We start from the raw sequence: 22,037 nt of genomic DNA on the forward strand, positions 1-22,037 counted from the left end.
GGACAACGGAAGTACCCGCCCCGGCCCCGCCTCCGCCCCCTGCCTTGAGTGAGCTGGGTGTTTCCTGCCTTTCAGTCCGGATTTGTAGACTCCGGCGTCCTCCGACTTTTCATGGTGAGGGCGGTGGCCGCTGTCGGGGGGCTACAGACCAGCGAGGGCGGCGGGGGGCGGCGAGGCCGAAGGGGAGGGACCCGCTGGACTAGGCGCGGTGGGCGGCGGGCGCGATAGCGGAGGGTGCTGGGTAGTGCGTGCGGGCGAGGTCGGGCGGGGGAAGGGCCTTGGATGTGGAACTGGGGGGGGGGGTCTGCGAAGGTGCGTTTGGACTTGCGGAGATGTGCAGGGCGGTGAGCGGACGTGCTCTGAGTCTCGAGCGTTGATTGGAGATGGGATTTGGAAGATTGTTAGAACAAAGAGACGGCATCGAAACCGACGTTCGGGGTGGGAAATGAAGACTCGAGGGCGTGTGGAGAGAGGCGAGTGAGACTCTTGGAAGTTGTGTCTTGAGTAGTTGGGTTTCGGGCAAGACAGAAAAGGGCTTCCATGTTCCTCTAAGCCCATAGTCTGGAGCGAAACGACTGTAGATTCAATGCTTGGAATTCTAGGGAGGGATGCCAGGTGTCTGAGGTCAGGGTATCTTGACCACAGAGTCTAGCCTCAAGTGGCATCAGGGTACCTATCTAGTCACTTCCGTTGAGGCCTTCGGTGACCACACCTCGGAATCCCAGGATGTCTCCTGTTGCTGTCTGGGCTGTGGACTGGTTTCTGTTTACCTGGGATTCTCAAGGGTCTGTTTCTTGAATGGTTCTTTGTCCTTGGGTGGCGATGGGGAGGGATCAATCCAGGTCCTTTGTTTACCACTCACTCCCTGGAAGATCAGTCCCAAACCGAAGACAAATATATATCTGGCTTTGATCAGCTCCAGTTTGTGTAAAACAAGAAACACTTCGGCAAAAGAAGGCCAGTAGCACCAGCAGCTCTTCAGCCAGTCCCTGGGCCAGCAGCATAATCTGAGACTCGTTCAGAGCTGCCCGGTTTTCAGCCCTAAGCATAGACAGTCTGGGCACAGGGCGTGTCGACTTATTTTTTACAAACTCTGCTGTGAGAGGGAGGCAGTTGGTATCAGCCCTGACACAGTTCTAATTCTTAGCTTACTTCCCTAGTAAAGCAGGATTGACAATATCCTCACCAGACAGTTAAGAGAAGCTTGTTAAAAATTAGCAGAGCCGAGCAGTGGATGGCATACACCTTTAATCCCAGCACCTGGGAGGTAGATGCAGGTGAATCTGAGTTTGAGGCCAGCCTGGTCTACAGAGCAAGTTCCAGGACAACTAAGGCTACACAGAGAAACCCTGTATTAAACGAGAGAGAGAGAGAGAGAGAGAGAGAGAGAGAGAGAGAGAGAGAGAGAGAGAGAATGAGAGAGGATGAGAATTGTCTTCGAATGAAGCTGCAACCTTTTCTGCATTGCAGCAGAGACCTCAGTTTAGGAAGGTGTTATTATGGTTTAGCCACCATGAGTGAGTGAGTAGTGCCTCAGTTTCTCTGGGGGACGAATTCTCGGATCCTGCAGCTACTTAACATCCAGATCACCTGAAGGAACCTTTTAAGCCCATTACTAGCGGCATCACCCGCTGCTTGCCAGCCTTCTGGTTAGCTGGTCGGGGTCTAATCCAGGCAGGCACCAGTGTTTTGAAAGCACAGATCACTCTAGTAGCTTTGTGTGAAGACACCTGGTCTTAAGGAACTTTAGGAGTAGAAGAGAAACCTAAAATAGAAGGTTTCGGTGGCCCTTGCTTATCTTTGAGGGGAGGGAACAGTATTTGGAAGATTATATATAGCTTTAAAGTCTGTTTCACAAGTTGGGAAACTGAGTCTTGGGTTCAATTGCTCTTGTGAACATCATACAGAAAGATGGCCTAAGAGTTGCAGACCAGGGTTGCTAAGTCCTCAGGCTCGTTTCCCTCTGCTCATGAGATGGACTGCAGGGATCTGGTATTCTCTGTGTTTTTTTTTTTTTCCTGTCTTATTTGTCTGATTTTCCCCTCAAACCAATAGTTCTCACCTTTCTGTGGATTTTTTTTTTTTTTTAATCTTCTCAAGCATGCAGATGGCTGCTTCCTGCCCTGGGCTCTGAAGCAATATAGTGAGACTTTCATTTATTACACTTTGGTAGGTTTTTATGTGTGGGTCAGGAATTCACTGGGCCAGCAGAGTAAGAAGTTAGAGAGCTTCCTTAAGACCACAGAGCTAATTATAGCTGAATAAAGGGGTACAGAACCTTTTACAACAGAGGCTTGGCATTTTGGCCGCCTCACATTAGGACCAGCTGGGGAATTTAAAAAAAAAAAAAAGTTGTTCCTGGGTCACACCCAGAAGAATGATAACATCAGAATTTCTGTGAACAGGACCCAAACATTCTGTCCTTTTAACTCTCCTCTGGGGTCCAGGTAGAGCCACCATTTAGAGTTAGTGAGGAGAGAAACCTAGCACTGGGACGTGTTTCAGACAAACAAATCCATAGATCACGAGGTGTTCCCTTCCGCTCACAGTAGCCACGTCTGTGCTCCGCTCATCCCTCACTCATGAAGTCAGCGTGTAATAGGGCAGACAGCAGCACTGCTGAGGAAGGCAGGGAAGTCTGCTGTGGCCGCCCTGCTTCCTGCCCGCAGGTCACCGTCACTGAACCCAGGGGACATGGATGCAGCCAGAATCTGTTCCCCAAGGGTCTCTCCTGGCATTAGGCTAATTAGTTGACTCGGGGTGAGGGGCTCTGGGAAGTTTCTAGGTTTTTCTACTTGGAATCTGGTGTCATAGGCTCCATTGTGATATTTAATGCCTTTGTCCCTTAGTAATTCATAGCTGGAGACAGTCTCGGAAGAGGAGACAGTGACTCGAGGCTTCAGTCATCATAATTGGAGTGTTTCTGCTGGAGTGTTTAGCCAGCCTGGAGCTGTGCTGAGCGCTTTCTGTTCGCTGGCCTCCTGCAGTGGGGGAGGAAGCCAGCGTCTGTTTAATGGCTGGGACATTCAGGTGTCTCGCCCATGTTCCTGCCACTACTTAGTGGCAGAGTTGGGCCTTGAACATGGGTCTGACAACTGAGTCCTTAACTACGTGTTACTTGTCTTTTTGTGTTTTTCTTCCTTTCTTGACTTAACATATCATAGCTCTAAATATACCGAGCATCGTGAAAAACGTAGGACCAGCCAGACCTTGTCCACATCCTTTGCTTGCTTGTCCCTGACCTCGTGGCTTTGAGAAGTGACTGACTCTCTATGGGTCATGGAACGGAGATGGCAATCCCTACCTCTCAGGTTGTGTCTGTCAGTCAAGTGGTCAAGGCCATAAGTCTGGAGTGTGTCAGTGTTCTTTGACTTCTCAGAGTGGGGCTGCACAGATGCACATTCTCTAAAGCCCAGCCGTCTGTGCACAAGGTGTGATGCAGCACATGTGGTGTCCACACGGAAGTGCACAGGTGTGTGCATGTCCTGGTCTGTGGGTTTTACGTCAGGTGCCTTGCAAGGTGCTAGACTGCTGCCGCAGACTATTTATTTTGTCTGTGTGTGTGTGCGTGTGTGTTACAAGTTTATGTCTGAAAGGATGTAGAAGTATTTCCAATTTGGGGCAAATTTCCTCTTACTCCCTCCTCTGTGTCGTCGTGTGTCGTTCCCCCCCCCCCCCCCAGCACCTGTAAGCCTTTCTTTTGCCCTCCTGGTCATCAAAGTTGGAAAGTGCTTGATTCCTAGAATCTCCTGCCCCAGTGGCATTGTTCTGGAGGACGGGTTTGGCCGTGACTGTTAATCGAGCAGCTCTGGGGGCTGGGGGAAGTGCAGGGTCCTGCTTTCCTCCTGGCATCATGCCTTAGACCTCAGGAGAGCCCCACCTGAGCTTTGGAAAGCAGTTTTTTTGGGGGGCAGGAGGGAGTGCGCATGCCCACATGTACAGAGCCTGTAGGGCTCTGACACAAGTTTCCCAGTTGGGATTTCCACCCACCGTTGAGGAGGGGAGAGGGGGACAAAAGAAGAAATGCCTGAAGAGAATTGATAGCCTTGAACCATATTTCCCATCACTTGCTCACTGTCTGCTGTAACAGATTGCATCTGTTTGTCCCCTGCCTAATAGAAAGAGGGATGTTTTGTCATTTATAATATTGTAAGCATTTATTATGGAAAAATCTTTCTGGTAAAAAATAAGAAAACCATCATTTTCAGGTAGCTTGTAGTTTTAATGCTGCCAGTGCCCTCTAGCCAAAAGAAAGAAGGAGCTTCCCTGTGCCCAGTGTGGCTGGGTTACGTCCAGGTTGCACTGAGAGAGGAAGGTACCGCAGAAGAGGAAGAGCAGGAGTGTCAGAGCAGTGGCCTGGATATGTGTGAGACACTGTCAGCAGGCAGCTCACTCCATCCTGAAGATAGGGCACTTAGGGCACCAGGACCAGCAGGGTAGCAGCCAGTAAGAGAGGCTGTATGGGGTCATGCTGGTATTCCAGATAAGGCCCGAGTCCTTTGTGTGTTCAGGTGCGAGGGTGGAGTGGTCTTGGCTTTCATGGAATGGAGAAGTTCTGTGACCTTTCCAGGGCCTTGCAGTGCTGGCAGCCCATGTTGTCTGTGGAGACTGCTTTTCCTCTTTCTCAGTTCCTGCTCCAGATTCAGGGAGCAGATCCAGCCCACCCCTAGGCAGCTCAAGCTCTAGAACTTGATAGATTCATATCTAAGAAATAAGTTTCCTGCAGTAGGTGAGGGCCAAGTGCTAGCCCTGGTTTGTGTCCCCGTACCTGCAGGTGCTGTCTAGACCGCTGTAGGATCTTGCTGTCTAGCAACACTAGGACAGGAAATTGCTCCTTTTTCTGAATTTGCCTTCTCATCCGCTGTTGCCTTGCTCAGATCACTTCCCCCATAGGAAGTTGTAGGAGCGAGAGTAGGGGACCTGCCTAGCTCACAAAAGCACGTTAATCTGAAGGCCGTCTAAAGAGGCTCCTTCCAGCTGCTCGTGTGTGGCTGCTGTAAGGAAAGGGAGAACAGCCCGGGCATGGCTTTGGCCGCCTCAACGTGCCGTCCAGGTGTTGTTGATACAGATAGATTTAGAGGGGACTCGTGCCAGCAGGGTCAGTAGGCAAGGCCAGCCTGTGATTGAACTGAGGGATGCAGTCCTCTCCTTGGGGGAAGCCAGTCCCCCAGCAGCCACCATTGCCCACCTGGTCCACTTGGTATCTGGTTTTAAGAGAAACCAGAAATCAGGGTTTTTTTTGTTTTTGTTTTTTCTCCTTTGAGCTCTTAGGTTTTTAGCATTGAAAGTTTTAAATGCAATGTATACATGAACCAAACCAAACAGTATCTGGAGTGAATTCTGTGGGAATTCAGCCTGGAGCAGAAGGGAGGAGGGAAGCCTGGTGTCTGACCCTGTCTTCTCACTGGCAGGAAGAGATGTCAGGAGAAAGCGTGGTGAGCTCAGCGGTGCCAGCAGCTGCTACCCGCACCACTTCCTTCAAGGGCGCAAGTCCTAGCTCCAAGTATGTGAAGCTGAACGTCGGGGGAGCCCTCTACTACACCACCATGCAGACGCTCACCAAGCAGGACACCATGCTGAAGGCCATGTTCAGTGGCCGCATGGAAGTCCTCACCGACAGTGAAGGTGAGTTCACCTGCCAGCCTCCTGCTGCTGGTTGCTGGTTTGACATTGAGCTGAGTGCCACAGCCACGCTAGTGCTGGAGGACGTCTGTCTGTTTGGAGTCCTGTGTTCGGGAGTAGTTGTACACATAGTTGTGTGCAGGAAGCCCTGAGAGACTTGGAGAGGCTAGACTTGGTCAGGGAAGGCTTCCTGAGGAAGTGGCACTGAAGCTGAGACCAGACTGAGCACTCAGGAGTCACTTGTGTAGACAAGGACTTCTAGTTGTGACCTCGCTGGCCTGCTATGTGACTTTGAGCGAGATTCTGCTCCAGGCCTCAGCTTGCTTCTGTAAAACAGGGTCCAGGGCGGCTCCCCTGACCAGTGCTTTTCCAGCTAGGTAGGGTCAGCGCCCCAGTTGCTGCTGTGCTCACACTTAGAACTGTGTTTTCTGGGTGGGAGGTGCCCTTTTGCTGTGGCACATCCCATACTGCAGAGTGTTTGTGGAAATCAAGACAATGGCACCGCAGCTGCAGGAGGAAGCAGATGTTATCTGAGAACCCAGGATTGTTGTGAGTTTTGGTCCTCCCTGTTGCAGACCTGGCAGCGTTCTGGAAGGGCAGCTGAGAAGCTGTGAAGGCTGAGGGAAGCTCTTGAAGAAAACCCTCCTGGGTGGCGTAAGGCCATATTGCAAACGAGACAGGGTTCACGCCCTTGTTGCTCGCCAGACAGTCTGTGGACCAGCAGGCCTGCTCCTGTTGGAGCTGTATGCCAAGGGCAGCCTTTGTCCCATGCTGTCTGGGGAAGCAGTGTTGTCACCAGTGTGCCAGACACATGTCTAGCAGTTCACAGCTATTGTTTCTGTTAGTCCTCAGTGTAGGCCTTTCCTGTGGAATCAGTTAAATGCTTTTTCCTGCACTGTGGGGCCAAGCTACCACCAACCCGGAGATTCTGATTCTTACTCTCTGTGGTTGGGCATGGGCCCATCACTGAAGCCAGATCACTAGGTCAGCCACTAGGAACATTCTTAGTACAATAGGAATAGACTTCCTGCATCTTAAGGATTCACCCTGATTTGGGGACCCCATCACTGCCAGCTGCACTCAGGTGTGCTATAAACAGAAATGCCAGGGCTGGACACGTGGTTCAGCTTTTGCAAAGGACAGAGGTTGGTTCCCAGCACGCACGTCAGGCAGCTCACGGCTGCCTGCTGCCTGGTATCTGAGGCCTTCTGTGGCTTCTGTGGACACTCATATGCATATGCTCATATGGGCACACAGACTCTGGCTTTAAAAAGCAAACGTCAGAAGCGGCAGCTGAGCAGGGGACCCCACAGTAGGGCTTCCCATGAGGAGGGAGGGTTTCGGAGTTTTCAGAGTCCCGGTGGTTTATGTTCTATGTTGGAGCATGACTGAGAGAGAATGGCTTGAGGCAAGGCCCTGTGTCCAGGCTGGTGGGCATGTCCGCCTCTCTCACTGCCACTGCCTGAACATTGCACCGTGTGCACACTCTTCCTGAGTAAAGAAGATCGTGGGTGTGCGGAGCACCTTGGCTGAGTCCTGCCTATCCCTTGCCACATTGCAAAGTCACTGCTGGCATTTATGGAGCCCTTCCTGGTGTCAGGCATGGTGCCAGTTTGGCCTCGCTGGCCATTGACTGCAGTTGTGACAGAGTGAGCGGCTTTCTCTGGACCTCATCTCATGATGTCGGCAGAGCTAGGAGAGTGCGCGAGTACTGGAGACCGCTGCCGGGTCTCAGTGCTGGATGCCGTGGGCAAACTGGAGGGGGAGAGATGGAAGAGCCTGCCTCCTTGCAGGGGACAGGAGTGGATGTGCTGCAGTTTGCCATTGCACCTTCAGGGTGCCTTTTCTGACACAGTGGCAGTGAGCAGACTTTTCCCTGACTTCTCTGAAAAGTTGAGTTCTGGCCATGCTAGAATTTTCCCATGAGCTCTCCTCAACATCTTCAGTGGCCCAGTGGGCTTATGCAGCAGCTCCTGCAGGAAGAATTAGATTCTGCTTGAAGCCAGGCTCAGTCCGCAGCAGCAGATAAAATACTGGGCATAGCACGTGCCTGTAGTTCTGGCATTCAGGAAGTGGAGGCAGGAGGGTCAAGAGTTCAAGGCCAGCCTGGAATGGTAAGACCCTGTTCTCCCCGCCACCCCATTTCTCTTTAGCACTGGCTTGCAGTGCATTGTTTCTTGGTATGTAATACTGCTCCCCACCCCCGCCCAAGGTTACAGATCTCTGACTGAACACATTCTGAATTAGGAGTGTAGACACAGGCTGAGCAGAGTCGTTCTGCACATCCTCTCAAAAAGCCACATAGTCTATACAGTATGGCCTCAGTACCTTCTCTGTGAGAAGAAGTGGCAGTCTTCTCACCCAGAGACTCCAGGCCCAGGCAAACAGGTATCAGGCCGATGCTGGCGCAGTAGATCTCCAGGTGGATCCAGGGTCAGGAACTGTGGTTTTTAGGTGTTGCGTTTACCACCGCTGTGGAGGTCACTAAACAATGTTCTGTTAGTGTGGCTTCAGACAGTACTTGCTGTTCTTTTTTGCTCTTGTTCATTCATCATTATACTTATGACATCATGAATAAATAGCCCCTTCTCAGGTATTTCCTTGTGGCAATCCCTTCTAGACACTTACTGCTGCCGATGGAACATGTCTGGTTGATGGCCCAACAAATTGTTTCCAGTTCCCGGTATTTGGGTGTTGACTTTTCTGTGGGGCTGTGGGGCAAGGGCTGGGACTTGTCCTCTCCTGCCTCCCAACCTCAGCCTCTGCAGCATTCAGCTCTTAGCTGTTGTCCCTCTCTAGTTTGTTTCCAGAAGCAGGTGGGGACAGTGTCTCCCACTGCATCGGGTACTGTCAGAGTCAGTACATAGGCCTCACCGTGGTCTGCCCTTGTGCCAGCACTGGGCACTGCTGAACCCGGAACTACTGCCAAGCTGCTCTTCAGACCCAGCGCCTGCTTGACTTTGCACTTCCTCATTTCCAGTGTGTGTGCATCTCTTTTATTGCAGTTGGTTTGACCACATCGGCACCAAGCTTTCTCTTTTGAGCCACCTGCCAGCTCCCAAATCGTGACCCAGAGACTTCCTGAATGCTCGGCCTTAGCTTATGCTTAGCTAGGTCTTAGGACTTAACCTGTTTCTCTTCCTCTACATTTTGCCCCAGGGCTTTTTATCTTTTCTTTCTGTATGCCCTACTCTGTGCCTGCTAGCTGGTCACTGCCTGACTGACCCTGGACGTCTGTCTCTCTTTCTCTCTTGTCCCCCCCCCCCTTGTTCTCTGTCCTATTTATTCTCTCTGCTCAGCCCTGCCTATCCTTTTCTGCCTATCTATTGGCCATTCAGCTTTTTTTTTTTAGACCAATCAGGTGCCTTACGCAGGCAAGGTAAACAGCAACACATCTTTACATAATTAAACAAATGAGCACATCTTTACATAGTTAAATAGTCCACAGCATGCATCTAATTTATAATCCCTCCCACCCTTTAAATCTTGCTGCTCTGTAAAGTATGTGTTCTGGATCCTGCTTCCTTGTGATTCTGTTTGTAGACATCTTCTCCCAGTCTGACTTACCTCAACTTTCTTCAGTGCCTCTGCATTTACACTTCCTTTTACAGTCAGCTTTCTCCTTCCTCTCTCCTTCCTCTTTCCCTTTCTCTTCACCTCTCCTTCCCAGTTCCGGGAATAGAGCCTGGGGACCGCACTTGCTAGGCAGAACTCTGTCTGCACTTCATGGGTCCTGATCTGGCTCAGTGATTCTCAGACAAGAACTGTTGTTGTTTGTGACCTAAGGGATATTTAGCAATGTCTAGAGATGCTTTTGGTTCACAACCTGGGTGCTCAGAATGCTGCTCAGTGCTTCAAAGGCGCCATCTCACAGATCTTATCAACTTGATCAGTAGAGCCAGTGCTGGGAATTTGCGTTTGTAACAGCTATCTTTGTAACAGGTAATTTGAGTTTGTAACAGAGTGACTGTGGAGACTGGGCAGGCTTGGAGTTGTAAATACCTGAGTGTGGTGGGGACAGGATTCCTAGAGAAGGAAGGGAAGCAGAAGGAGATCTCAGGCTTCCCCAGAGAGGAAACACCAGTGTGTTTGCATGAGGTGAGCCCATGCCCTGCAACTCCCTCCCGCAGCAGCCTTCCACCTTGGTACCCTGAAAGCCACAGTGGCTCCCTTCCCTCCTGGGTTCTGGAACTTGCCGCTTCCTGCAGTCCTACAGCTGTCCTCTCCAGCACCGATGATGTGGTGCGTTCATTGTCACCGACCTGTGTGATTGTGAGTGCTGCCGACAGGCTGGTGTTGTGCTGTATGCTTTCTGTTCTCTGTCATACCTGCATGCCAGCATTGCATTCCATCTGCAGAAGAGACTGTAAGACAGAGCTTAAGGGGATACTGAGGAGGTGTGGAGCAGGCAGGTGACCGCTGGGGTTTGGCAGGGGCCCCGGCTTGTCACCACTGTGTAGGTACTGAGCATCTGAAGCACAATCAGGGCCTCTGGGCTGCATCACCCATCCTATGTCCTGATGGCCTTGGAAGCTGTCCTAAATTCTGTGTGCTCCAAGGAGCAAGGAACTGCTTGATGACTGGTTGCTGTTCTCCATGTAGGCGGTGGAGCTATGAGCTATAGGTTCCTGCTTTGAGAGTAACCAAAATATTTCAAATCAAAATGCTAATTGAAACCTCATGGAGAATGTGCCTGGCTCCTTTGCCCTTATTTGTTCAAAGTATGCCTTCCCCACAAGCATTTCCTGACGTTCTTGAGCCGGAGCCCAGTGTCGCAGCCTGCCTGTTCGTTTATGGAAACTCTGGGCTGTCACTTGGGTAATGGAATTGGGGCCTCTTGGCATTTCCCCAACAGCTTGAGCTGATCACGCATGGAAGGCAAGACACAAGCAGGCCTTTTCCTGTCGGCCGAGTTTGTCATTGACTGCTCTTTCTCCTGAAGCTTGAGGGTCCTTATTCCTAGTGGCTGAATCCTGATCCCCCCACCCCACACTGGAATGGCACCAAGCATCTTGGGGACTCTGCATCTGTGGAAACACAGAGAATAAGCCTCCCCTAGAAGAGCAGTTGGGGAGGTAACACTGTCATTCCATACTGTGTCCTTATTTGGCCTGAGGATCTTGGGGGCTAGGGCCAGATGCATGCAGGCTGAATTGAACTTACATACATATATATGTTTTATTTGCCTTTTGATGGGTTGAGAGCTATTTAAATGAATTTGCCATCTTTCAAAAATGAGGAGATTGACAGAAAAATCGGAATCTCTGACTTGCTTGGAATGCTAGAGTTGAAGAAGCCCTGAGCCCACTTTCCCTTTTTGCCATTTTTGGCTGAATCAGTTGAGGCCACACTTGGGGAAAGGGTGTGCTCCCTAGCCAGCCCCTGGCCTGGACCACCCAGCTGCGTGTTGTGCATTGTATACAGTAGAAAGTGCTGTCTTGTTTTCTCAGACCCAGAAAGAGCGATGTCTTGCCCCTACCTGGAGGTCACTGTAGGATTTGCCATCCCAGCCTACTTAGCAGCACATGCCTGTGTTCATAGATGGAATGTTCTTCCTGCTCCATGCAGAAAACACAGTGCTGTGCAAGTTTCTCCCTGAAGGCTCTGGAGGAAGACTGCCCTTAGCAGTCTGAGGAGGCCCAGGAGAGGAAATGGCGATGGCCTTGTAGGGTACAGAAGATCGCAGTTGGCACCAAACCACCAGAGGCCATTGGCAGAGCTGGATATAGGAGATGGGGGCAAAATGAGGTGGCCAGGCGTGTGACTTGACCTGTGAAAAAGGTGCTTTTAGCCCCCTCCCCCTGGCTTCGGGGTCTGACGACCCAGGACAGGACACGGGAGTCAGAAGTAGAGGTACCTGTTCTTGCTCACAGAGAGCAGAGGGGGAAGGCAGTGGGAGCCTGGTTCCTGCTTATCCCTCGGTACCATGCTATGTACTGGTCAGGGGGGCATGACCAAGTCCCCTTGCCTGCAGTCACTGTGTGATTTGGCTTTTACCCATCTGACTGCTTTAAAAATTTTTGAGATTTATTTATTCTTGTATGAACAGTTTGCCTGCACATAAATCTGTGTACCACGTGAGTGTCCTGTGCCCACAGAGGTCAGAAAAGGATCTTGATGCTCTGAGACAGGAGTGATAGGTGGTTGTGAACCTCCATGTGGGTGCTGGGAATTGAACCCTGGTCCTTGAGATGAATAGTCAGTGCTCTTAACTGCTGAGCCATCTCTCCAACCTAGTCCCCATTCCCTAACTACCCCACCCTTCCTCTCCACCCTCTTACTCCATCCCCACACGCTGCCTGCTTTTGAGTGTTTCCCATGAGAGGTCACAGGTCTTTGCCCCTTTCCACCTCTTTTTGTTGCTTCTTTGTCACCAGGCTCCAGGCCTGACCTCCTGAACACCTTCCAAAGAGGTCACATTTCAGGAGAAGATTTTGAAAGCCAGTGGGCCCAGGTGGAGGAGAAGTAAGCTAGTGACTATTGGAGAGGACACTTGGTTAGCAGAGGTTAGACTTGACCATTCCCCTCACGCCTGGTACTGGCCAGCAGGAGATATTCTTCCATATCCAGTGAAAGCTCGCTCACCATCTCTTGTTGATTGAACCCTTTGATGGCAGAGTCTCTTGTTCTGTTGCTGTCACAAACCCTGGAGTGCTTGTGTGAAGTCATGGCTAGGTCCCTGCCGACCGGAGGTCACAGTCAGGGATGTCTGGTGGATCGGCTCTGCTGCTGGAGTTGGGGTTTTGGTGTCTCGAGTTTGCCAGGTCCTTGAGAGTGCATTTTCAGGCTTGAGCTACCCTGGGGTCTCATGGGGCTGATGACCACAGGAGTCTGGGGGGATTGTGCCCAGCCATGGTGCTCACCTCCCCTGAGAAGTACCCTATCACCCCACTGCAGGCTGGATCCTCATTGACCGCTGTGGGAAGCACTTCGGGACAATACTCAACTATCTTCGAGACGGGGCTGTGCCCTTGCCTGAGAGCCGCCGGGAGATCGAGGAGCTGCTAGCCGAGGCCAAGTACTACCTGGTGCAGGGCCTGCTAGAAGAGTGCCAGGCGGCCTTACAAGTAGGCACCCCTCTGTCTGTCTGCCCACATGAGGGATTCCAGGTCTATCTGTCACCTTCCTTTCCTCCCTGCAAATGGGCTCTGCCTCACTGAGACATTGGGAGGCGTTTTGCAGAGTAAGCCTGGGACCTGCTGAAGCAGAGCTTTGCCTGCTTCTGAAGAGTTTGAACACGGCCCTCAGGGAACCATTCCCCTGCCGTTAGGATCTGGTTGGTTGTTCATCCCACCTGGGATGCTGATGACTAAGGGATATTTGATGGCACTTCAGAAACACTGTCTGTACTCAGACCTTTATCTTAGGGCCTTCTGGCTCCACCGGGATACTGACTTCCTACAGTTGTCACTGTTGGAAGAAACCTCCAGATACACTCCCTTCACTCTTGCCGTGTACTGAAGCAGGGCCAGCGAGAGCCAAGTGCACAAAGCACATGTGCTGCAATAGGGTTGTGATTGCGCCTGCCCTGAGCCTTGGAGCTGTGTCTGGCCCTCACTGGAACAGTATTCGTGGTCCTGAGTTCACGGTACTGGCCTTGTACACACATCTCTTGCCTGTGAGCCCTTGTAAATGTTATGAATTTCACGGACTCATTCTTGTATGTATGGACGTTATGCAGGCATATCTTTTAGGAACTACAGCAGCATTCCATAATTGATGGCTTGTGCCACCATGGCCCTCCCCACTTTCCGTACCCCTTCCTGAAGTAGGCTTTCTGCTGCTGTCTGTTCCCAGCTTTAGACATGACCTATCGGATTTAGAGAAAATTAGACCTCACCTCGTGAGTTCCCTCCCCTCCACCAAGCATACATGTTCCTTCTCGCACAAGAGTTTAATCACAGCTTTGAGTGAGACAGTGTCCTGAGTTCACCCTGTCATTGTCAATCTTATTGTTCCCCAGGGCATTTTGTTTACTTGATTTCTAATTGCATATCTATCCCTACTTGAGCCCCAAGTTCACAGGTAGGGCAGTCTCATGCTGGACTGTCCAGATAACACCAGGATCCCCTGTGTCATCTCCATGTTGGGACATGTCCTCTGGCTTCTCTGGCTTCAGATTCGAGGGTCAGCCTCTAGGACTTGCCTCCTTGTCGGTTCCCTTTCCCGTCTGAAAATTGTCTTCGTGCTGTGTTGCCCTTGTTTCACAAGGTGCCACATCTGTCCTTGCCTGTCTGCTCCTTCAGTGACTTTCTCTCCCTTGCATTTTCACTGTGTTGGTTCCAGTGCCGTGTTTGAGAAGCTTCCCATACGTAATTGCATGGCACTTGGCTTCTCTTGAGGCCTGAGGAAAACTACAATATGACTGGCTTTCTTCTGTAGGAGCCTCTTGGGGAGAAGGTGTTGCCCTGTAAGGAGCCCTCTGCTGCCAGGTGTGTAGTCCCTGAAATTTGGGCATTCAGAAGGCAGAGGCAGAGGATCACAAGTTTGAGGCCAGCCCAGCCTACATAGCAACCCTCTCATTAAAAACCAAAGAAGCCTTGTACTCTTTTCTGTCTGTGGGATGTAAGCATGAATAAATGTCATCTGGGGCTGGCAGGCTTGGGGACTTACGCATAGTTGAGAGTAGCAACACATCTCTGTCCACTGCTCTGCCATCACTGCAGGAATGTGGACCTTTCTCCACTGCCTGTGATGGCTCTGCCCTCACCCTGGCCCTAACCTGTGGTGGTCCCTGAGGTCTGTCAGGCTTCTTTCCTCCCTCGCATGGGCTTTGCTTCTGGCTCTCTCCATGTCTTTCAGCTGGTGTCTGCTTGCCAGCTCAACCTTTGACCCCTCTGTCTTCTGACTTCTCTTCTTGCATTCTCTTTCTTCATTCTGCTGCTCTCATTATAGTGAGTTGTAGGAGCTTTTGATGCCATCACCTGCCGTACTGAAGGTTTCCTGGGCAGAGAGAGCTGTCATCTTCTCTTTACCACAGCCCCAAACACAGCAGACTCCTCCCCTAGTCTTAACCCTTCCTAATAACAGGGACTGTCCTGTGTCTCATCAGGGCCTGGCTTGCTGGCTGACCAACTTAAGCAGCGGTGCGCTAGGCAGAGCCCTGGGCTGAAAGCATTTTTTGTTCCAGCAGAACAAAGATACTTATGAACCCTTCTGCAAGGTTCCTGTTGTCACCTCCTCCAAGGAAGAACAGAGGCTTATAGCGACTTCAAATAAGGTGTGTAGGGGCTTGGGAATGGGGTGTGCGTGTGTGTGTGTGTGTGTGTGTGTGTGTGTGTGTGTGTGTGTGTGTTTGTATGAGTGTGGGGTGTTTGGGGTAGGGTGGCAGTGCCTGTGTTTTGAGATAGACTGATTCTGAATGGGAAGCCCCGTCTGTGTTACCTCTGCTCCTGGAGCATGCAGCAGCCCTCCTCCTCCTCCTCCTGTAAGCTCTGCAGGCCTGAACCTGTATGCCTAGTAACTCCTCTCCTTTAACCCACCCACAGCCAGCCGTGAAATTGCTCTACAATAGAAGTAACAACAAATACTCTTATACCAGGTAAGCGCCAGACAACAGTCGGGCCAGGCTCTGCCTTGTCCATCTCACAGTGGAGGGCCTCTGCACTTTAGCTGGGTAGATAGGTAGGTGGGTAAAGGGAATGTCAGTGGAATCCCTGTGCTGTGCAATCCACCCTTGGTGTTGTACCATCGAGTGGTTTAGACATAGCCACAGTGTGCAGCCACCGTACTTCAGGACATTTCCCACCCCACTAGCAGTCTCCCCATCTTCCCTGGCCTCCAGCAGCTGTTAGTTTACATTTCTGTATCTGTAATGTGCCTGTTACAAACGTGTCCTGTGGTTGTGTGGCCAGTCCCTTCACTTAGTGTAATGTTTTCCTGGTTTGTGCACTGGAGCGCCGTCAGTGCGTCTCTCCTCTGGCTGTTTTATCGTACGGACCTCCACATTTCATTTGCCATCAGCATGGGCATTTGGGTTGTTGAGGTTTGTGACTGTTATGACTGCTGCTGCTAGGAATTCAAGTTCACGTGCCTTGTGGACTTAGGTGCTCCTTTCTTCTAGACACTAGGAGTGGGCTGCTGGTCTTCTGTGATTGTTCAGTTCATGGGGACTGCACTATTTGAACAATGCCACCAGCAAGTGCCCTTTGACTCTCAGGAACATGCTCTGTAAATGAGCAACTTGAGAGCTGTAAGGATTTAATGGGTTCATTAAAGACCCACGGACTGACCAAGGATGAAAAGTCTTCCTTGAGGAGCGGTGGTGGCGCGTGCCTTTAATCCCAGCACTCAGGAGGCAGAGGCAAGCGGATCTCTGTGAGTTTGAGGCCAGCCTGGTCTATAGCGTGAGTTCCAGGACAGCCAGGGATAGACAGAGAAACCCTGTCTCGAAAAAACAAAAGTCTTCCTTGGGCTTTGCTGTTATGTATCTCATGGGGCAGGCTCAGTAGCTTGTGCCCAGAGGCCCTGCATTCAGTAATGTACTTAGGCCTGTGTAGGGCAGGTGTACATCATGGGTTATGAGCACAGCCTTCAGGCCACAGCTGTCTTTTGAGACCCCGCTCTGCCATTTATACATTTGTGAACTGTTGTCTTTGAGCTTCCATGTTCTCCCTTGGGCAGTAAGATACTACAGTGCCTCTCTCAAAGGTCACTAAGTAGAAACACAGGAAGAAAAGGAGCCGGGAAGCCGCGTGAAGTACTGGGTGGACATCTGCAGTGGCTGCAGCCTGTGCTCACCTCCCCGAATGCTCTTTGCAGCAATTCTGATGACAATATGTTGAAGAACATCGAGCTCTTTGATAAACTTTCCCTGCGCTTTAACGGGAGGGTCCTGTTCATAAAGGACGTCATCGGGGACGAAATCTGCTGCTGGTCATTTTATGGCCAGGGCCGAAAAATTGCGGAAGTCTGTTGCACCTCCATCGTCTATGCCACGGAGAAGAAGCAGACCAAAGTAAGAGCTGTTGGGGGGCCCCAAGTGCGTGCTTACACCTATGCCTTCCCTGCCTGCCTCGTTGGGCTAGGGCAGGTCTGTATCTAGGCCTCAGGGTTCCTGCTGACACTGGGCAAGCAGAGGTGGCCGTGCTCCCCGCTCCCCGCTCATTCTGGCTAGTCCAGGCAGAATCAGGTTTGTTCCTGCACCCGTGTACACCTGGCTGCCAGTGCCTTCTCCATCTGGCATTGCTGGCCCTTCTGACAGCCTGTCCGTGCCGAGTTGTCCTCCCTGTGCAGGAGTCTTCCTACCAGATACTCAGATGGCACTGCTGCCTTCCAAGCTGCCCCTTGACTGTCTACCCTGTCCTCTTGTCTGCTGATCTAGATCTGTCTTCCACTGTCGTAGGCCCCACACACCCTTCCTTCTTAAATTATTGATTATCTGCATGCGGTGTGTGCATGAATGCAGGTACATTGGATTCCCTGGAGCTGGTTCCTGGCAACCAAACTCAGGTCTTCTGGAAGAGCAACCAATGGATGCTCTTAACCCCACAGCCATCCCTTCAGCCTCCCACCTGTCACCTTTCCAAGCCACCCGACTCCCTCACTGAGCTGGGTATTGGGTTTATCTGTGCATCATTCTCTCAAGCCAGTAGTGTCTGTCACTCCTGCTCAGCTGTGCTACAAAGCTGGATCATATAGCAGGGTGCTGCTAGAGCCCAGCTGGCTGTCAGCTGCACTTTCTCAGCCTGCTTGCCCACTCAGGGAGAGGGTGGCCTCCCTCCTCCCCACTCTCCCCTCTGCTTGCTCTGCATTCTGTATTCTCCTACTCAAACTGAGAGAAATTGGATTACCTGTGACATTTTGATTCTACCAAAAGCAGATTGCCACAGTTGTAGTCACCTGTGTACAGTCTGTCACTGGATCAAGTTACTGTCACCTCTGCAGCTTTGGGAGATGGAGTTTTGTGGGTCCCAAAGCTAGCAAAACATAGGTGATAACAAAACCAGACCACAGAGAGAAGCCAGAACCTTGACTGATGATGAAAAATTGAAGTCACAGGAGCTGACAAGTGTCATGCCAAGTGCTGCACATCACCGAATGTCATGACCACCACCTTGGGAGGGTGGTTCCCCGTGCGCTCCTGCTCCTCCCCTGCATAGGGTTGACTGCTATGCTAAGTCCATGCTAAGCACAGGTATTCAGACTCTATCCTGACAGGTAGAGGTTGCTTCTGAGATAGCCAAGGGGAGAGTGCTGAGGCTCTTTGTTTCAAACATGGCTGCGGGCCAGAGCCGCCTGCTCACTGTGCAAGCTGCTTCATGCTCTCGTTAAGTTCTTCAGTGTTCCCAGTTCTCATTTTAGAGCTTACTGGGGAGTAAAGGGATTCAGCAAACACACGCTTGGAGCCCAAGTGATCTTAGACGAGCAGAAGTCTCCAGGAGAAAACCCGAGCTTGCTTGTTAGCCTTGTTGGTTGCAGAGCCTGGCTGGGAGGGTCAGGGCCCTTCTCTTCTCCCTGGCTCCTTTGGTGATGACTGTGTCCCTCGGGGGAGCCCAAGGCTGTGGTTTTCCAGGTAACTGGTGGTGGCAGGACTGGTCCTGGATGATGACAGTCCTTCCTGTTCCTCCCCACGCGCTGAGCTGTGTGGTTCCACACTTGAGCCGTGGTCTAAGCTGCCTGTTCTGTTTGCCTGGTGGTGACTGGATGACGGCATTCCTGGTGCGTCATGGCTGCTCTTGTCGCTCAGCCCTGCGCAACCTTTAGTCCTGCCCCTAATCCAGCAGCGCTGCGCCCTTCCTTGTATCTGCCCTTGGCGTCACTGTTCAGTTGTGGCTTCTGCGGACTCTTCCTGTGGTCAGCACCATGGCTGAGCCTGTCTCTGGGTCGTTGTGGTTTTCAGCTCTGCAGCATGCATTTGCTTCCCTGTCTTCACTTCTTGCTGCTGCTGCCGTTTTGTTGTAACAGCTGCTTTTGGGCGTTTGTTGGGTGATTCCCGTATGCTGTGTCCTCTTGGCGCTGGCATCTGCTGAGTGAGCTTTCCCACGGACTGAGATTTTCTTCTTCACAATCCCAAGTAGTTTACAGCCATGTCCTAGCTGTTTGAGTATCAGTGTAGGACACTAGGTCTTGTCCCGTTCCTAGGGAACTGTGGTTTTATTGTTGTTGTTCCTGTTATTAATATTCTCTCTCTGTCTCCCCCCCCCACACACACACACACAACCTTGGCGTGTGGATGAAGGTCAGAGAGCACTTTGTGGGAGCTGGTTCTCTTCTACCCCATGTGGGTTCTGGGAATTGAACTCGGGTTGTTAGGCCTGGCACCTTTACCCACCGAGCCATCTCACTGGTCCCAATATATATTGTTTTTGATTTCCCAGTCTCAGCCCCTCATGCCTGCTGTTGGTCGCCTGTGTGTCTAGGTGGCTGTGTCCCACTGCTCCTTTGTATGTGGAGAAGCAGTTCCTGCCACTGTGGAGAGTTTAGGTGTTCATAGTTTCTGGGGCTTCCTCCTTCACAGCCCCAGAACCTTCATTGTCCTGGGCTCCCTCCTTTCAGTGGCTCAAAAGCTAGGGCTTTGCATCTTCCATGCCTAGGCCCGTGTCTGAGGCTGCCTGGCTCGAGGCTGAGAAAAAGCAGCAGGTGTTGATTCGCCCTCCCCCAGAAAGGAAGGTGTCACCTGAGCAGCTAGAGGCTCCAGTATAAGAAAACAGCAGATAAAGGGGCGTGTCCTTCCCACCCCCCACCCCCCGAGTCTGACACTGTTGGCTCCCCATGACTGTCTTCATTGTCAGCCTAGGAGCCTGTTAGCCCTATGACCCTGCTGAGAAGTAGGGCAGTGGCCATATGTAGCCTGCTAATGTACCCACTTTGTATTTGGGGCACAGGTTGAGTTCCCCGAAGCCCGCATTTATGAGGAGACCCTGAACATTTTGCTGTACGAGGCCCAGGATGGCCGAGGACCTGACAATGCACTCCTCGAGGCCACAGGTGGAGCAGCTGGACGCTCCCATCACCTGGACGAGGACGAGGAACGAGAACGGGAGAGGATTGAACGAGTGCGGAGGATCCACATCAAGCGTCCTGATGACCGGGCCCACCTCCACCAGTGAGCGGACAAGCGCAAGCTGCCCTCCACCCTCCCTTTGCCCCTGCCCCTCAGACCCTGTGCAGGCTTCAGGGTACCTCCCACTTCCCCCTGGAGTCTGGAGACACTTTTGTAACAAGCCAGATGATTATTTTGATATTTCTCGACAAAGTGGATTGCCTCTATGTTGACCCAGGTGCGCACCCCTTCTAAACAAGCTGTGTCTAAGGACTCCACTTCTCGTGAGAGCCTGGAGCCGGCCTTTCTTGGCTCTTGGAGGAAAAGTGTGAATGAGTTTGGCTGTATGTGAGAGCCTTTGTTGCAGTATTTATTTTTATAGGTGTTGACTACCTATTAGGGCTTCTTAAGTGACACTCCTTTAAGGGCTCATTTGACAATTCTGAGGGGCTATGTAGGTGGCATCTGGGAACAGCCTGGCCCTGTGTGTTCTGACCAGGCTGGGAGTCTGCTCTGTGTACGGTTTTGTGACTGGAGCTCATTGGCCAATAGTTTCAGCTTGTAGTAGTGGACAGGGGACCGAGTGTGCTTCCAGCCTCTCTGTGGTCCCTCAGTGTGGCAGCTCAACTGTCTGGCAAGGAGCAGATCGTTTCCTGCCAGTGGGTTCTGCTGTCTTCTGTGCTCCTCCCATCCCAGAAGGTCATCTGAATACCTGCAGCCATTGCTCCTGACCGCTGCCTTAAGGGTCTGCTCCCTGTGAGGCCTCCTTTCCTTAAGTGGGCATCTTGCCCTTGATTAGGAACTGTGTGGCCCCCCAACATGGTGGCATCAGGTAGGGACACCCCTAGGAGCTCGCAGGCTGACTCAGGGCATTTCCCTGCTATCTCGTATAGCTCCCCTCAGTTTTTATTTCCTGCAGAATAGAGTGGGTGTGCAGATACCTTTGAGTCTTGTGTTCGAGGACGTGTGTGACTGCTGGTGGGGACGTGTGACTGTGGGGCACAGGTGCTTGTGAGGAGGACATGCCAGTTACCTCTAGTCCCCTCTGCTCCTGTGTAGATGAGTCATGATTGGCATGGGTGGTTGTGAGTAGACTAGTTAAAAGGTTAAGGTGAGTACTTGATGAAGGAATTGTTACTTTTTTTTTTTTTTTTTTTTTTTTTTTTTTTTTTGAGGCAGGGTTTCTCTTTAGCTTTGGGGTCTGTCCTGGAATTAGCTTTTGTAGACCAGGCTGGCCTCGAACTCACAGAGATCCACCTACCTCTGCCTCCCGAATGCTGGGATTAAAGGCGTGTGCCACCACCGCCTGAATTATATTTTAGACCAAAGGTATGATAGTGGGTAATCTCTGAAACGTTTTTAAAAGTTTCTATTTTGTGACGGTTTTTACAGCTCACTTTGTGCGTGACAGTCGTATGCCTTTCTCTTGTATCTGGCAGAAAAGGCAACAATAAGTAAACAGTCCCGACTGGATCGAGGAACCGTGCAGATGCTTTTTACACAATGGTGTGGCAAAACTTTTGTATTCAGAGCCAAGAAAGGGAGCTTACAGATCATGTTTCATGAGTTTTTATACTGTTTGTTTTAAACGTCAGCCCCGCCCTGTGGGTTCAACTTTCGTGGGAAGTAAAAGTGTCAGTCCTGGTGTGTTCTGTAGGAACGGGAAAGTCACTGTCTACACTGTTTAAATGTGCGTGTGCAGAGTGAGTTGGTGGCGTAGTTGACTTGCCTTGGCCTCTGCGCCTTACGTTACTCTTTTGGCAGCTCTCTCTACTCTTTCCTCAAACCTTGTGCCTGCAACTTTGCACCTCCGCACCCAGGGATAGGAACAGGCCTGGCAAACATTCCAAGGTGCCAGAAACGCCGACAGCTGTGTCTGCCAGCGCCTGATCCAGAGTCAGGCCTTCCAAAGCTCTGCTTCTAGCACGAAGGGCAGTCATCAGCACTGCAGTTCAGAGCCGTTGAGTGAAACACTGGCCTCGGATTTGGTGTAAAGAGTGAAGTTTTATTGCACACTAATGGCTCACAATTAAAATAGATTGGAATAGCTAACCATCATAACCAAGTTCAGTGTTTGTGGCAACTGGGGCCCACACCCCTAGCAGGCACAGCCTTCTGTCGCCTTCCTGGGGAAGATGGGCTATTTGACCTCTCTAAGTCATGGTCCCATTTAGGTACAACTTTCCCTCCCTGCTGCTCACTGCAGGTACTCAGCCCTCCCCAGGGTGTGTGCAGGCTAGAGGACGCCACCCAAAGTCACTGGTCACCTTAGCACACCCCTAACCTTCCTGTCTGCGCTGTGGAAACAATGCTGGGAGTTTTAGACATGCTCACTCTTGTGCAAGCGTCTGTGGACACATGTAAAATAAACGTTAAACTGTGCTTCTACTCGCATCTGCCTTGTGGTCTTTTTGGGATTGCCTGTCTCGGG

The 22,037-nt window shown here is 51.4% G+C and overlaps 1 protein-coding gene across 2 annotated transcripts; it reads left to right on the forward strand.

The window, feature by feature from the left end:
- The first annotated feature begins 20 nt into the window (after positions 1-20).
- Kctd10 (potassium channel tetramerization domain containing 10) lies at positions 21-21,994 on the forward strand. Of its 2 annotated transcripts, none has more exons than XM_050121106.1 (7): positions 21-114; positions 5,412-5,625; positions 12,520-12,689; positions 14,753-14,842; positions 15,111-15,163; positions 16,384-16,579; positions 19,449-21,994. In XM_050121106.1, the coding sequence occupies exons 1-7, from the start codon at positions 112-114 to the stop codon at positions 19,671-19,673; spliced, it is 951 nt and encodes a 316-aa protein (XP_049977063.1). In that variant the 5' UTR covers positions 21-111; the 3' UTR covers positions 19,674-21,994. The 2 variants fall into 2 exon arrangements, with proteins under 2 accessions (XP_049977063.1, XP_049977064.1); XM_050121107.1 differs by having other exon boundaries at positions 14,756-14,842.
- Positions 21,995-22,037: the final 43 nt, after the last annotated feature.

This window comes from Alexandromys fortis, unplaced genomic scaffold (assembly GCF_014885135.2).
Source record: "Alexandromys fortis isolate MF-2015 unplaced genomic scaffold, M_Fortis_MF-2015_v1.1 scaffold_197, whole genome shotgun sequence".
NCBI classification, from domain to species: domain Eukaryota; kingdom Metazoa; phylum Chordata; class Mammalia; order Rodentia; family Cricetidae; genus Alexandromys; species Alexandromys fortis.

Coding starts and splice junctions, on each gene's coding strand:
- Kctd10 (XM_050121106.1), top strand. Junction 12,690..14,752: donor AGTGCCAGGCGGCCTTACAA/GTAGGCACCCCT, acceptor TTTTTGTTCCAG/CAGAACAAAGATACTTATGA. Junction 15,164..16,383: donor AACAAATACTCTTATACCAG/GTAAGCGCCAGA, acceptor TGCTCTTTGCAG/CAATTCTGATGACAATATGT.